Source organism: Micropterus dolomieu, linkage group LG21, assembly GCF_021292245.1.
Source record: "Micropterus dolomieu isolate WLL.071019.BEF.003 ecotype Adirondacks linkage group LG21, ASM2129224v1, whole genome shotgun sequence".
Lineage (NCBI taxonomy): Eukaryota > Metazoa > Chordata > Actinopteri > Centrarchiformes > Centrarchidae > Micropterus > Micropterus dolomieu.
The window spans coordinates 8,985,302-9,002,161 of NC_060170.1; the positions used below are offsets into that span (position 1 = coordinate 8,985,302).

The 16,860-nt window shown below is 40.0% G+C and overlaps 1 protein-coding gene across 4 annotated transcripts in view; it reads right to left on the reverse strand.

Annotated features, from left to right (window-relative positions):
- Positions 1-1,659: 1,659 nt before the first annotated feature.
- The window catches only part of wdfy3 (WD repeat and FYVE domain containing 3), a 108,634-nt gene continuing 93,433 nt past the window's right edge, over positions 1,660-16,860 (reverse strand). For all 4 annotated transcript variants that reach the window (XM_046034058.1, XM_046034056.1, XM_046034057.1 and 1 more), the window contains exons 47-66: positions 16,599-16,684; positions 16,102-16,182; positions 15,754-15,808; positions 15,528-15,647; positions 15,283-15,400; positions 14,672-14,778; positions 14,075-14,228; positions 13,872-13,963; positions 13,570-13,782; positions 12,683-12,824; positions 10,793-10,947; positions 9,887-10,045; positions 9,275-9,454; positions 8,938-9,120; positions 8,479-8,572; positions 8,192-8,335; positions 7,504-7,755; positions 7,225-7,336; positions 6,666-6,863; positions 1,660-5,394 (exon numbers count right to left, since the gene is read on the reverse strand). In XM_046034058.1, the coding sequence (XP_045890014.1) occupies positions 5,274-5,394; positions 6,666-6,863; positions 7,225-7,336; positions 7,504-7,755; positions 8,192-8,335; positions 8,479-8,572; positions 8,938-9,120; positions 9,275-9,454; positions 9,887-10,045; positions 10,793-10,947; positions 12,683-12,824; positions 13,570-13,782; positions 13,872-13,963; positions 14,075-14,228; positions 14,672-14,778; positions 15,283-15,400; positions 15,528-15,647; positions 15,754-15,808; positions 16,102-16,182; positions 16,599-16,684 (2,766 nt within the window). In that variant the 3' untranslated portion in view covers positions 1,660-5,273. The remainder of the gene's footprint in view (positions 5,395-6,665; positions 6,864-7,224; positions 7,337-7,503; positions 7,756-8,191; positions 8,336-8,478; positions 8,573-8,937; positions 9,121-9,274; positions 9,455-9,886; positions 10,046-10,792; positions 10,948-12,682; positions 12,825-13,569; positions 13,783-13,871; positions 13,964-14,074; positions 14,229-14,671; positions 14,779-15,282; positions 15,401-15,527; positions 15,648-15,753; positions 15,809-16,101; positions 16,183-16,598; positions 16,685-16,860) is intronic.

The window sequence follows — 16,860 nt, forward strand, 5'->3', positions numbered from 1 at the left end:
TATTTCTGACCTTTTAGTCCCATACGCACCAGCACGTACCTTGAGATCCTCGGGCAGAGGTCTGTTGTCTGTTCCAGAGTCTCGACTGAAAACTAAAGGGGACAGAGCGTTTGCTGTCAGGGCCCCGAGGCTCTGGAACAGCCTGCCCGAGGAAATCAGGTCGGCCGAGTCAGTGAACTCTTTTAAGTCCCTTCTTAAAACATACTTTTATAGGAGAGCCTTTCCCGATCTTATTTGACTTTATTTTATCCCTTTTATTTTATTCTATTTTACTTATTTTATATTTATCTTAAATGTGTATTTTGGTCTTTTCAATGTTTTCTTGCTTGTATTGTTGGCTTTTGGGTATTGTATTGTTGTCTTTCCACTTGTTGAAGCACTTTGTAACTTGTTTTTGAAAAGTGCTCTACAAATAAAGATTATTATTATTATTATTATTATTATTATAATGTAGTATTTTTACACAACTGCATTGCTGGTTGTCAATAATAATATAATAATGTTTATTTATAGAGCACTTTTTAAAACAATGTTACAAAGTGCTTGTACTAATACTAATAAAATACTAGAACTACTACTGAATACTTTGTCATCTGCTGTGTGTTGGAGTGAAGGCTCACCTCCCAAAATTGACTTAAATCTCAACATCATCGCTTGAATAAAGCGAAAGGTTGATTTTTCAAATGAAATGCGTTGTATGTGAACACACCATGAAGATATATATTTGTCAAAATGCCACAACCTATAATGCCCAAGTGGGATTATATTTGATAACTTTCATTTGTTCATTGTGTGGAATGTTTTTTTTCTATATTACTATGTACATTTGGTGCTCGTCATTATATGAAATAATTTTACATTTTTATTCATTTAGCTGATGCTTTTATCCAAAGCTCTATTTATGTCAGAGGTCGCACACCTCTAGACTAGGGGTTAAGTATTTTGCTCCTTGGTGCACGTGTCACAGTGGGGAGTTGAACCCGGGTCTCTCACACCAAAGGCATGCTTCTTATCCACTTCGCCAATAATAATCATCATCACCACGTATTCAGCCAAATAAGAGTATAAATAGTATTTATTTTTAAATATTTTTTCTTTGGAAAATTCTTCCAAGGAGAAAATGTTATCTTCTCCCAAATGACCTTCATATAGTTTAATTCTTAATTTGCTACCCTGTCAGCACAATTTTATTGTGCTCCTGGCTGTTCAGCAACCTACACATTGTGTTTTATTTTGTGAGTTGTATAGCTCGTTTTTTAATGTAAAACATTAAACTGTGGGAAGCTATCATAAATGATAAGTAAGCAAAATGAAAAAGGAAGTAAAAAGTGTCAACAAATGTAACAAAAGAAGCACCATCTCAAAGCTGATAAAAACATTTTTTTGCATCTCATAAATGACATTTTTGTTGAATAAATATTAAATTTGTAACAATTTGTAAGTGATTCACTTTGTAACATACAGCCTCAGAGCTCAGTAGGTGTTTTGTTAAATACATCAGACTTGTAACTGGTGTTTATTTTTATTCTGTTTAGTAATTAGAGTTTTTTCCCTCAAATTAACAATTTGTGCACACAATTTAGTAGATTTTACTCCTCACACATCATGAAGAAAACTTGTCACTAGCCCAACAATTTAAAATAAAAAGAATAGAGTCCATTTTTGGTGGTAAACAGCAATTATTTATTGAAATGAAATTAAAAAGAATAAGTACCAGATCTATTGCATTATTGTAACATATCGTTTCTGTAAGGGGAGGGGGGGGGGGGATTCTATTTTTTTTCTCTGGTAGGATGTAGTGAACACAAATATACAAGAAACATTCAGCTATCACAGATTGCACACCAGATACTGTAATAACGTAGTCTAATGCAAGACCACCAAAATAATCCAGGATTTTATCTTTTTTTTCCCTTCTTCTTCTCTCATTAGTCTTTAAGGGTTTTTCCCATAAAGAGTACAAAAGTCCACCAAGAGCTGTGGACACTATCTCCGGCTCTGTACACAAACCTGTCAGTCTGTCGCTCGGGACAACTCAGACAATGCCTCCAAAAAAAACCCCCCCAAAAGAATAAAACCAACAAAACAAAAAATAACAATGCCAAGAACATGTACAATGCACTGACACAGAAAGTCAGCTGTGTTAATAGACATGCAACAAGTAACAAAACTTGCTGAAATCGCAATAATCATTAAAAAAAATCTAAAACCAGTTATAATTGCATAAATACTTTGTACAGTTCATTTATCCGCTTTGAAATGCACCTTTCTGTTAAAATGACAACGTAAATATGCATTCAGTAAAAACCTGCGATTCCTCTTGACTTTTCTTTTTTTGTACACATGAAGGTGCGAAGGAACTCTTGATTGATAGAAGCCGACTCGGCCTTTTCAGCTAGTTGGCATGATTGCACGCTAAATTACAGTACATTAACGCAGAATGATATAAGGAGGACATTAACAAGAGTGCATATTATTATTACAACATCAGGGCGCTGTGGGAGTGAATATTAAAGTACTTTCTGAAAAGTGTTTTCTTTCCTTTTTTTTGTACATGTTTGTGACAACTAGTGGGAAACCAAAAGTTCTCTCTGGGAAATAAAGAAAGCAGCACTTGAAAGCACAGCTGTTGCCCAAGAAAACAACATGAACACATGTATGAAGAGAGAAGCGCTAACATATGAAAGAAAACAACATGTACAGACTTTACATTAAAACACTCTCTTTATGTCTACCTACTAAACGCAGCAGCAGCAGCAGCAGCAGCCATCCAGCAGAGTAAAAAAAGTGTTTTGTGGTGTGGTGACAAATGTAGTTGTATCCATGACAAACTGCTGTGTAATTTACATTAAACTACAGAAAAACATATGAAACCACTCTGATGTCAACATGGCAGACTTGTATGGAGTTCAAGCTGTGCCAAAAAATCGTTGTTGTTGCATTTAGATTTTACTGTTGACTTTACTTTCTTCTTGTAAAAATGTCTCGTTGACATTTGTAACTGGAGTTACATTTTTGTTGTTCAACATTGACAGCAAGGCAGACTATGAATTAACATTTGTGCTTTAACATTTCTTAATTCAGTGAATCCTTGCGAAAGCGTCAGACACTACAAAAACCCACATTTTTGAACAAACAAAAAAACGTATGCCATCGGAATAATTTCAAAGATGCTACGATCACGACGTAAAATATATCCGCTTTCACATTTCTCCTTAACTACAGTTGCTGCTTAATGTGGCAAGAAAAAGGCCATCAATCTGCCTTTGCTTTGCCATGGTCGTGTCATTGTCCCTGAACTGTGTCCATTGCAATTTATGTTGCTTCTAGTTTGTCATCTGCTCTCCTGACAACATAATCATGACGAGACGTGATTTTCTTTAATAAAAGGTCCATGTCCGTTTTTTTGTCTTTGTTTTTCTTCCCCCTCTTAGTCCATGTCATGTTTTGTCTTCCAATATGAATTTATGGGACAACAATAAATGGACAGTGACATAAAATCAGGGAAAATAATTTCAAACTTGCTGAAATCATGGATTTATTTAATTGGTTCCTGTACATCCAAACCAACTTGACTGGTCTGATTATAAAATTACGCACAAAAAGGAGCCAAAACAGGGTACATCACTGATGAAATACGAAACCATGATGTGGATTTAATGCTACAAGGCTGCTCATTTAAAAGCTATGGATATTTACCCTGCATTTGTACCAAAACTAAAATGGTTCAAATGCTGATTTCATGGTTGAATCTATGTTCCCAGGGTCCTGTATTCCCCAACATCGTAACCCTGACACTAGAAGTGGGGAACATAGGACCCTAGCGACACAGGAATGACCCCATTCAAATAATTGTTTACATCTTCTCCGATGTGTAACAATTTTCTTTGATACTGAACCAATTCTTTGAAATGTGCTTGGCTGCTGCTCCTGCAGTTTAACATCTTCTGTAAGGACTGAGAATAAAGTGTGTGGAGTGCAACATTTACTGATCTGTTGTAATAATGCCACAGGGTCAGAGTGAAGTTGAAACCAACAAGTACTAAAATAAAAGAATTAAAAATCAAAATACATAATAAGAGTCCCTTTTTTGTGTGCATTCAGAAAGCTGCTTTGATGCTGTACAGTAACTAAATAAGGCTACATGAAAGAAACATGATGATGAAACAAAAAAAAAGTGCAGCAATATTACATGTGTCTTTTTTTTTTAAACCTAATTCGTTTATATTTCACAGATGACGAACACATGTTTTTGTTCTAGACAAAAGAATCTTGAAATAACTGCAGTGATATGGTTTAAAATTTAAATAAAATCTGAAATGATTATGTGTCCAGTCTTCAGAGAGCAGCAACAAAAAAAATCCACCAAATGGAATTTCATATAAAAGGACAGAATAGATGATTTTTTTTTGTTTTGAAATCATTGAAATTTGGCCAAAAAAAAAAACAACACAAAAAGGAAATCACAATCAGATAATAAATCTCTTTCCGATGGTGACAGTTTGACACTGTGGGCAACACACATTCGCAAAATAAATCACCTTTTGTAAACAACAAGAACAACAAAAAATGATCGGGAAATTAAAAAGAAAAGTAATTTTGCATAACTAGCCCCACTAGTAAAGTCAACCCACAGACATTAATTATTGACATTCATATCCCTTCCTCCCCTCGGTGTTACTCCTCTGGCCTGGCCGTGATTCGTGACGCAGACTACACACAATCAATTTTGTTTGTTTTTTTAAAGCCAGGAGCGGTTAGTCACAATGCTATGTTACAGGCAATTTGTTTGCTTTTTTCTCATTGACCTTACTTTTTGTTCTGTGTTTGTTCCTCTTAGAGTTAAAAAGGCCATGGTAAGTATTTACAATATAAACAAGTTTGTTACGTCTTGCGGTGGCGGGTGATTGATTCAAGCGTGCCGCATCGAGGGTGTTTTTGCTTTTTTCCCCCTTCCAGGTGTAGAGTGCAGGTGGTAAAAGTGGTCATTAAAGTTTTTATTTCTCCTTTTGATCAGTTATCCTCGTTTTTTCCCCACCTCCCTCACTGAGCTTCACCACTGTGGTGATGAAAGCCGACATTCCCTCCTGTTACAGTCTGTCAGTGTGTTACAGTACATGTGGTTACTGGACATATGAGAAGAAAAAGGGGGGTTCGAGGGATATGTGGTAGGTGTTGAGGGAACAACAAGGCAGATGGAGGAATGAAGCTCTCCTTAGGTTGGAGTCCTCAGGAGGAGGTGTTTCTGTGTCGACAGCAGGTGGAGGTGGAGGTCAGTTTCTGCTGCCATCCTCAACGCTACGCTCATGCTGAAGATTGTAGTAACAGTTCTGACAAACTCGCACCGGTGACGAGATCTTCAGCCTTTTGATCTCTGATTGGAAGCGACTGCACCTGCAGAACAAGGTGCGAGATGGTGGACATTTTTAAAAATGATAGGAGGTAGGATCTAAAAATACAATATATATATACGTATGGCATTGGAAAGTATGCAAACTCTTAGCACATTTTACTCTAATAAATAAATGCTAAAAGCAATTAATTTTATACACAATAACCCATAATGACAAAGCCAAACAAATTTTTGCAAATGTATTAAACTCAAAAATCACTCATTTACGTGACATAATACTCTCCAAAACCAGTGTGAATGAAAATACACAGCTATCAATGTCAATGGTAGACAGCTGTGATATCATTATTGGTTAATCTGTGCTAATACTTATACTAAATAAACCAATAGAAATTACTAAAAAATATTGTAACATATGCCTGTCACAATTTTCCAAAGCCCAAATTGATCTCAAGATATTCTAACTAAAACAATAAAAAAGAATTTAAAAAGCAGCATATCCTCACATTTGCAAAGAATAACCAAACAAATATTTAAAATGTTGGCTTGATAAAAGGCTTTATTTAACTTTATTTATTATTAAAATAATCAAGACATCAGTTTAGTCAGTTGACAAAATTAACTGACCAAGCATTTTTGGACTAGCTGAGTAAAACAAATGAATAGAAAGCTAAGGGGAAATGTATGGATTACAGCATTATTAACGGTTTTTAGGTAGGTACACTTGGATATCGTCTGCATAACCGAGGAAAAATCTTATGATCCTAATTATGTGACCCAATGGAAGCACAGACAAAATAATAAAAATTAAGTTTGTGATAGGGTTTGTTGAACAGTTCATGCAGCAAATGTAGAATGTAAAACTCCTTGGCAATGCATGAAACAATTACTGCAAAAAAACAGTTAAGGGAACCAGGCGAGTTACATAAATTCAACTCATTAACAAACCTTCAAATGTATAGTTTATGCAAAATGCACATTGCATCTATTATTTGCTTTACAGAGGGCCATACAATTGTCAAGTGTAGAAAACTAATGTACACCTTGTACACAAATATATTCCTTCTACACATTAGAAGACAATGTTAGCCAACAATAACGGTTTACAACAAAGGGAATACACCATAAGCATGTATTTATTCTTTATGCTATGAAAAAATTAAGAATTAAGAACTATTAGCGATCACAAAAATTACATTTCGTAAAATAGGGTTGCATAGTTCCAACCAAGGAAGTTGCCGCCGTAGTTAGCAACGATGCTTTTGGTAAACGCACCCCTAGACAGTGTGGACTGCTGCTGTAATTTACTCACTTTTGGCAGAAGAGCTGCCCACAATTCCTGCAGTGGTGGCGTCGCTCGGTGAGGGAGAAGCGAACCGTGCAGCCGGAGCAGCTGTCAACCACCTCGTCCTTCACCCAGTGGTCAGCTGCCGAGCGGCCCGGCTGGTCGCTGACCGACCAGCTGAAGACTCGCCCCCGACCGTCGCCCACCAGGATCTTACTGTGGTCCCTGAAGAGATGACGTAAAAAGAGGAAATGTAGAGAAGAGGAGGAGCAGAATGAGGAAAGACAAAGGGAGGGAAGAGGGAGGAGTATAATTGAGCAACATGATACATAAACATCTTTATTCAGTCTTTATTCTTTATTCATTATTGCTTTGACTGGATTTGAACTGTGGTTTGTGTTCAACAGTATGTACACTATGCTCACAGAGTTTGGAAATATGGCAACTAAAGAATGTCCCTCATATCTTCCATTTATTTAACGGCAAATACTGTATGTTAAAGATGCATCACACAAATATTACAATTCATGAAAACAAAACAACAAAAATCTTTGTCAGTTTGGTGCCAGACACCCTTAGCTCGTACTTGGAGATGGCAAGGGACGTGATCTCGGCTGGGTGAGCGTTGTCCTTGCGATCAAACGCCGTGTGCATGGTGAGTTTGCTCCGGAAGACCAGCTGGCGCTCCCATCTGTAGCCTGTGAACACACAAAAATAAACACTTAAACAAGCAACATTTTAACAATTCAACAAACACACTGTCATCAGATTTTCTTTGATCAGAAAGGAAACCCTGATGAACCCCCGTTCCATTTTAGTGTTAGACTAAACAGCTGAGCACCTTTGACAATTACTGGACACCCACCTGTCCTGAGCTGGTTATACGTCCGTGCGTCCATGGTGGAGGGCTGGAGAGGCTGCGGCACCAAGCTATGGCCTGGATGAGTCGGATGAGCCGGATGAGCCGGATGAGGGTGAGGGACCTTAGTTTGGCCCTCAGAGTAGTTGACAAACACGAAGCCGTCCTTTTCATCAATGCTAAGGGTGTCTGACCAGCGGCGAGAGTCATCAGAGCTGCTGTCCATCGACCATGAGGCTCCCGTTCGGGCTGAAGGACCTTAATGTCAGGAACGTGAACATTAGCATGGACTGAGGTTTGTGTCTATATTCTCAGTAAAATATGCGGGAAATACAAGACACATTAAAATGATAAAATAGTGGAATGACAAAGCAAAAATTAGGTCAGAGAAACTTTAATCAAATGATCATTTGAACATGATCTCGCACAAATTTATCTTAGATTTAAACACATGATGAGTTAAAAGTATTTGTATAAGTGTTTTGAAGTTGCCTCTGCGTTTACCAGTTTCATAATTTGAAAGGTATATTCCAACAATATTTGTGTGAAGGGCTTCACTGACTATAATTCACACGATATACTGGTATTACGAACTCTGTTCATTTCTGTGCTGCTGAATTCAGTTTCCAGAGCAGTTTTTATTTAGCTCAAACCGCTAAACAGTGAGAACTCAACCGTAAAGAAGTGTTTGTACCTCTGGGTCTGTGGACAGTGCTGCCTGGTTGGCTGCCTCCACCTGTTGAGGGGTTGCGTGGTGCTTTGGGCTCCTGGCTCAGACTGGGCTCGTCTCCTTCGGACTCGCTGCTGTCATCATCACCGTTGTGACTCTCGCCACCCTCTGTGAGACCAAGAAAAGTTTACAAAATTCATAGTGAATTTACTGTGCAAATACTTGATTAAATTAAATATAAGCAGACAAAAAAAAAAGCACAAACAAAGTAGCCACAAGTCAGGGCAGTTATTTTCCCCTCAATTACTCACCAATCTTCTCTTCACCAAGGCAGTCAGGCACATCTGGCTCTACTGGCTGTGGAGCAGGGGTTTCTGGGACTTGGAGGAACTCCATTCTCCAAAACTACAAGAAATATTTAAAAAAAAGGTTTTATTAACCATGATTTAGTTAAATTAGGCTAAATATTTGGATCAATATGTTCAGCTCCTTTGACAGATTTTGTCTTTAACTTGGCAGGAACAGGGATAACAACAAAATTCTGCACCGCTGTTCATAACTCTTAACTGTTGCCTCTCTTAAATGCTTGTTTTGAAGAAAAACCTTGACACATGCATCGGCAAACAGTTGGACAAAAGCCCTGAGTGCTTCTGTCTGCAACAGATACCACAAGCAGCATTTGAAAAATCATTGATTTAAAAAACAATGAACAATAAGGTATCATCAGTATGACAGCTGATATTCTCTAAGATTAAAGTCGGCAAGGTTACCCTGACAACGCCGTCCGAGTGTCCGGTGACAATGACATTCTGCGTATCCCACTCGTTCATCTCCGACACGCAGCAGCACAGGATCTGCTGACTGCGCCCTGTGAAGGTGTTGGCGCTGGCGATGGGGCTGCCATTAATGCTCCACACGTGAATGTATGTGCCTGCGCAAGACACAATATCCCCCTACACAAACACAAACACACGTTACGTTTCTTATTGCATCAAGTTAACAGCTGCTTTTGTTCTGCTCATTTTTATTGTTCTGGAGTAAAAGTACACAAAACATGATGTTATTTCCATCTAGAGCGACACAGGAGAAAGTTATGCTGCAGCCCACCGTCAGTTCATTGATGCACAGAGCAGAGACGGGCGCCCGATGTCCCCTGAGCTGCGTGACGAAGGAAAGCTTGTTGAGGTCCCAGATGATGCATGTCCGATCCCGCGAGCCACTGACAATTATGTGGTACGCTGACGACGCTGTCAGACACGTTACAGCATCTGTGTGGCCCAGTAACGCCTACGATGAAACAGCACGGGCAAAAAAATTAAATAGACTCAACTATCTTCAACACATAAGACAGATTTGATAGTAGGAGTTAAACCTGACAAGGGCTCACTCTATAAGCCTTAGAAAGATTGGCTGTTAAAAACAGAATGCCCAGGAGTGTACGTTGTTGTTCATCAGACACTGACCCATAATCTGAAAGTGAAGTTTCTCTAAAGTTTTCTTGAGGTTCTGCGGCCTTTAGTGGCACATGAAGCAGAATTGTAATCTTGGTGATTGGCTGTTTCTTCCAGCGGAGTCAAAGTTCTCTCCTTAGGTTTTTATGTATGTAGCCTTGTACCTTGACTTTTTAAGAATCTGGTATTTTGAAGCCCTCTGTGTTAGTGCTGCTCCAGGACTTTGTAATCTCTAGGGAACAGCTGAACTGTGTGTTTGGGTTTTTACCTGTTTGAGCGTAAGTGACTTGGCTCTCTCCTTAGAGCTTCCTGTCTCCCACACACAGATGGCGGTGCTGGTGCTACCGGTGACAACCAGCTTAGGGTTTGGACATATGGCACAGAAGATCTGACCCCACTCTGACAGACACTCATACACCACCAATGCCTAAAGGAAGATTGAAGATTTAGAAGGAAAACTGGTTCTTCAATTGGATGAAGAGAGCAGAGGTGGGAACTTTGTCTACATCTCAACAATCAACACTCACACCCTGACCCTGACGCCCATTCAACTGGCTACTTTATATTATAACCCTTTTGAAAGTCTTTTACAAATGCATTGAGTGCACCAATAAATTCACCCAAATCCCCCCCCCCCCCCAAAACAAAACAAAAACAACAACAACTATTTACTACTGGCAATTAACAGAAATGGTCTGGTACCACATGAGATGCAGAAGTACTGCATTAGGGACTTTTGTAATGGCTGCTGCTATAAAAACTGAGGAGTCAGAGAGGAACATAGGTACATTTTTATGCAAGCACCAGCAGGGGGAAACATTGCCTTTAATAGTTTTTCACATTCACTTTTCAGTTTCAAGGTGAAATCAGCAGGAAATCTACAGAAGTCCATGTTTCAATTTAACGGTAGTGGTGAAGAGCCTCAACATATACAGTAGAGTCTGAACTGTTCTATAACAAGTAACTCTGGATAAATAACTAAAAACTATGAGCACCCATATGACAGCACTGAAGATAAGTCATGACACATTACATTACATCTCCACATGCAACAGAATGGAGCTCAGTGACGCGCAGAGGTTGCAGCCTGGACATTAAAGAAGCCAGCTTGAGAAAAGGAGTTGCAAGTTTAAATCTCTGAGAGACCATGGTTGTTACAATAACAGTTACTGACCTTATCAGATTCATAGTTAGCCAGACGGCAGCTGAGGTCTGCGTAGCCCCAGGCAAAGTTCTTGTTCCAGGTGGGGGGAACCAGAACTTTGTTTTGCTCCACAGCAAGTACGCCCTTGTCGGTGCACACGATCTGTCCCACAGGCTCCTTCAGCTCTAGACGAGGGTAATCAAAGAAATATGTGAGCGCTGAGTCCAAAAGAATTCATGCATCTTAGAGTGTGGAACTGTCAGGATTAGGGATTCAGTCCTGCTGCGACAACCATTTTAGAAGATTGAGAAATACAGGGGAGAGGGATTCTTTGTATGTGAGTGCTGACAGTTAAATCCACATGCATAAATACAGTATGGCACAAAACACACATCCTAGTTTAGTTACAGATTATTTAACTTAACTGGTACTTATCAGTGTTTCCCCTATATTCATTCAGGAGCCGTGGTGTGCCGGTGCTGAATTATGGCCACCGCTACTAAAATGTCTCACGATTATTAATATCAATAATTTACACTTGCAGACTTTGCGAGCATGGTAGCACTCATAGCTTGGCTAGCTTCCTTTCCTCATTCTTCAAAGGACCTCTACGTGACAGGTGCTGCTATTCGAGCAGCGTAACCCCTTTAAGGAAACGGGAGTAGCGTAGCGAGTGTTTGATTTTTCGAGCGGCAGAAAGTTACAGTGAATCTGAGAAGAGGAAAATAATCTGGCAGTAAATTTACAGCGTCGGTTACAGTGTGTTAAGCTTCTCAAGACCAAGAAAAGTCTGTCTGTTGCTTCCCAAACTGCTGGAAAAGTGAAGCCGGTGAAGAAACATCTCCCCTCCCCTCCAGAATGCTCAGCTGAGCAGGGAAGCTAACGCTGCTGTCCGTGCCAAATCCGTACCGCTTGCCAGATCCGTTCTGCACATTCGCAAAAGTGGTTCTGTCAGTCAAAGAAGGTTACTGCAAATCTGCCTATTCTAAATGATCAAACCAAATCTTTCAAATCAAGATAACAAAATGTTTTTAATCACTGGAGATTAAACGGTTCACTATGATGTAATAGGAATATACTTAAGATATGAAACACCTTATTCAACAGTACATTTTTTATTTTAATAATGAAAACAATCTAACAAAGGAGGGTAAGCCTAGCTGCTAGCACGGCCAATGCGCACAGCTGTAGGGTTAGCCAGTCGACATGCATACAATCGCTGACACACACCCCTGTGATGGTTAGGGTAAGGGGCTTTGGGAAGCTGTCAATGCCTTTTATACTAACATAGCTAGCTACCTAGCTAGCTACTAGTGCTTCCGGTTTAGACAGGGCGTCTCATAAACACGCCGACAGGTACCTTTTGGATCAAATACGATAATCAAATAACGCTTTGTCAGCCTTTCTGAAAGCATCAGTATTTGACGCCCTGAGATGAGAACAGACAACAACACACAAGTATATATGAATAGGCACATTTGTGGTAACCTTCGACAGACAGATTAAAATTATTAATTGCACATCATAGTATTTTAATTATTTTTCAGATGAGTCGTTTTTGGCCCAAATTGCATATTTGTCATTGGAAAACCTACAATGTACTTGGGGGAGGGCCCCCAAACCCACCGACCACCGCCACCATTCATCTAATGCTGACCTAAACCTATGTAAAATGTAATGTTAAGCTACTCTGGCATCACTTGCTCATGGACACAACAACACTGCTGCTGAGACACGTTTTAGATTCAGACATACAGCATGTGCACTATGCGCACAAAATAATTTTGCGTCACCTCCGCTGCTACAACTCCATCCTAGGGGAAACACTGTTTATACTACATAGATTAAAATTAAAAGAAAAAGAGTATGTGTCTCTGACTATATTTGTGACCGTTTGCGTGTGTGTGTGCGTGTACACACCTTTGACAGGTGCTAGAGACGGCCTGAGATTGTCCAGATGATGGAAGAAGATCTTGTCACTGTTGGAGTTTGGAGGAATACTCGCTATGTCACCGTTGGCTTTACTGCGTACCCGTTTAGGAGGATGTGGCTTCTTAAACAACTGAAATAAACACGTTTCAACAGTCAGTGTCAAGGAAAACAACAAAATTGACATCTATCAATAAGAAAACGCTAGTAAATTCTAATTGTGGTAGGTAGGTTTAAAATGGAGAGTATCCTGAGAGTAAAATGGTACAAAGAAGCATCTGATGAATCTGTTAATGAAAACCTCTAAATCTGTTATTCTGTAACTGGCCTAAATACGGGATGGGATAGACACAGAACTAAGTTTCTGCGGGTTTGTCAGGCATCCAACCACAATTTGGATGTCTTGTTGTATTCTAGCAAGATTAAAAGACTATAGCCACGCGAGCAGCCTGTGAGACGGACGTGCTAATTACTCAACACAAACTAATTGGTAGATAGATGGAAAATGGGAAGATTGGTCTGAGTGTGGCATGTTGAGGATGTTATCATGCTAGCACCAGCATGTTAGTTGCTGCTAATGTAGCTAAAACCAGAGCTCCCTTGTTATTGGTTTACTGCGGTAGTAACACCAGCATTATGACTACAGTACAACCATATTGCTCCTAGCAGCAGTTCTATAGTAGTCCAAGTTGCAAAAGTATAGCTATTATTAGCAGTAGTCGCATTAACATAGCCTGAAGTAGTAGTTTTAGGATATTACTATTAGTGGCAGTAGTAGTAATAACAGTAGTTAAATAGGAACAGCATTAACACAGTTGTTAGAAGCAGAAGTACAGCAGCAGTGCCTCCAAGTGTTCAGACATTGGCCAGTATCTGACCTGTTTGGGGATTTGTCCAAAGTTGTTGATGAAGCCGATGGTGGCTGTTTCCTTGAGTGGGTCATTGATGTTGTAGATGTCCACCTGGCCCTCGTAGAACAGGTGGTGGAAGACGTTGACCGCCTCCACCGCAGGCGGGCCCTGCTGCTTGTAGCCGAAAATCAGGTCGATCCATTCGTGGAGGTGGGCAGATACGTAGTCGCACTCCAATGCCTGCAGCCGGGTGGAAGAACAACACAAAGGTTCATGTGTACTCACTGAAACTCCTAACCTAAATAATCACAAGTGGGTTAATGAGCTACCTCTCTGTGGACTCTGATAAACTCCCGGGGGTCGCCCTTGGCCCAAGGTGGCAGGATGACATCCCCCAATTTGGTGCCATTCTGCTTGGCACCTGGTACATCAAACAACAGAGAGCAGGCAGAATATTAATATTCATGCACTCAATTATCTTTGTAAGTTTGACTTTCATCCGATCTTACTGTCCACGCTTCCTGATACTGACCCAGGTCGAAGTTGTTGGAGTTGAGCAGGAACTCGGGCAGATAGAAGAACTCGGGGATGAGCTCTTTGACGTCGGCCATGTTGTGTTTGGAGGCAGAGAGCCAGGCTTCACGCATACTGTGGAACATCCTGTCAGCGAGGTCAAAATGACCTCCCTGGTAATCACACAAACACAGGCAGACGGTTTGACATTATGTCCAGACACCTAAGAGCATCAACATTTTGCTGCCTGGGCCTTTTTTGTTTTTGTAGGTTCTAAAAGGATGATAATCTATTCTGCCAGGCCTTAAAATCTGCCAAAAGCTTTAGAAACACAACTTGTGGCAGCACTGACAATACTGTTTCTTCATTTGGTTCTATTTTCCTGTGCCGGTGGACTAAAAACAACTAACATCAAATGTAAAACTGAAATTTCCTTCTTAAAAACATTTACACTACAATATTACACTATAACTGTAACATTATATCAGAACAACTTTTTAAATGATCAGTATTTCTCTGTCCTAAATACAACTATCTGGGATGTATCACATTTCTGCGGAAACATACAGACGATAAGCAGAATATCAGTAGGAAAGTTCTGAAGTTCAGATCAAACCTGAAGTCTGAGGAAAATCTGTGTGAAGGGCTCCATCCGGACCAGATAAGAGGCTACGATCATGGCTGAAGAGTAGTGGGTGCCGTAGTGATATGCTGGAGTTTCCCCTGGTGGGACGGAAAACAACACATTCACTTACACTGGTGAATGAGACATGTGCATGCAGTTCTGAATAATATTCGATAAGAACATTAGTAGTGATTTAGAAAAAAATTATGTGTATAATAATCAAGGGTGTCAATCTGCCACAGAAAATGGACACAAAATGGAGAAGTCTGCCATCGCATAACCTCATTTATTTGGTGTTTTGAAAGGTTCAGTGCAGGCTGTGCAAGTCATTGTGTGCCACTGGCTGTTGCAGGGTTTGAAGTTCTCTTCTCTGAAGTTCTCTGCACCCGTTGTTTAATAAAGGTCTCATATATTAATTTAAAAATTTGACTTTTTGGATAAAAATAATAGAATTAGTGTGCAAAAGCCTCGAGTGTGACTGGCTGAAATAATTCTTATAGTCTAGAAAACGAGTAGTTTTATTTAACTTAACTTAAAAATAACAACAAAAAAAACCCTGACTTCATCCTGTTAAATGCAATCAGTTAACTCTGACATCTTACCGCTGGGGTCCTCCCAGTCCTTGTACCTCTTCTTGTACTGTGTCAGTCTGTCATCAGTCTGGGCGCCCATCGGCTTGGCGAGGTTACGGAACGTCTTGGGGTTGTTTAGGTCCAGCTCCTGGTTAGCATCGCCAACACAAACATCACCAAGGTTACCAAGACAGGATTAATGAGGGAACAGGTATTTCTTGTAGTTGAAACGGTTAACATATACACACTGATTTTGTCCCAAACCCTGCAATCACCTCTGAGTCGAAGTCGGCCAGGATCCAGGGGAAGACGGGATACTGCATCAGGTCGTTGTAGGATCGTCCTGCCAACGTGTTCAGATGCATCAGGTACTGGAAATTACTGATCTCTCCTCGCTGGAAATAGATAGTAAACAAATCAGTGAGGCTTATAGTGCGACACTTCTTCACTTTGTGTTGTTAAATTGAACAGTAGGGTTAGACAAGGACTCTAGGTTCTTACCTCCCATCTCTGAGTCACTGACTTTTCACCGACCAGTGTGCTGAGGAGCCCAGATCTGACAAAGACCAGGACAGAGAGGATGTTTAGTTAAAACAACTCAGTACTTGGCTTTTCTTGCATGTGGACAGTAAAAAGCATCCTTAATTTATTTTCTAGGATATTAATTTGGTTGATTACTACAGAAGCCTGTAACAAAGTAATGAATATAAATATGTATCTGCACATTCCATAAATCCTCTCACAACCTCCAAAAAAGGTCAAATACTTCTCTAAGAGCCAGTGGAATTAAAGACTTTATGATGGGGATAGAGAACACCGGTCATGCTGAAAGTAACGTAGAGGTCTTACCCTTGCTCGACGCTGGTGTTGGGCCTCTGGCCTGAAACTGACTCTGAGCTGTCAGCCAGTGAAGGCACCACCGCCAAGAACCTGCAGGGAAATAATAATTAAATGAAAAAATGGTTGGGGGGAGTGATTACAGTTCCACCAGACTTTCTTTCTTCTCTGACTTTCTAAAACTGACAATACTGGTATTAAAGTGATCGACTCAAAGCAGAAATATTATGATGGCTGGAGATTTTAAGAGGCTTACAATCTCCTCTCTGAGGATTTTATTCTAATATCACACAATGGTAACATCTGTAAAATCCCTGTCTTCCACAAATACCCTGAATCCTGACTATCCAGTCTGAAGTATTTTATAATTTAAAACGGGAGTGTCTTTAAGTAAAGAGTACTAAATTGCTTGTCACTTCTGAGGGTTGAAAGAGGACAAAGGTTTCTGTTACTGAAATGTAAGAGTAGTAGCATGCAGTCCAAACTCTGGTTTTATTTGTATTGAGTACCTTTGGTAAACTTTGTTGCGGACTCCTTTCTGGAAGGCTAACAAGTAGTTTCTCCCATCTGCTGAGAAGACTTCCACTGCCATGGGCTGAATGGTGATGACACACAGGATATTTAATAATCAAAACACACAAGGTGGTGAGTTAAACAATAGAAATGCGTTACCACCGAACTCCAAACATGTTGAGCTACTCAGTATAAATATCTTCTAAATGTTCGAACTCAAGTATGTGTCTTGTGTTGGTGCTGCAGCGCGTGTGTGTG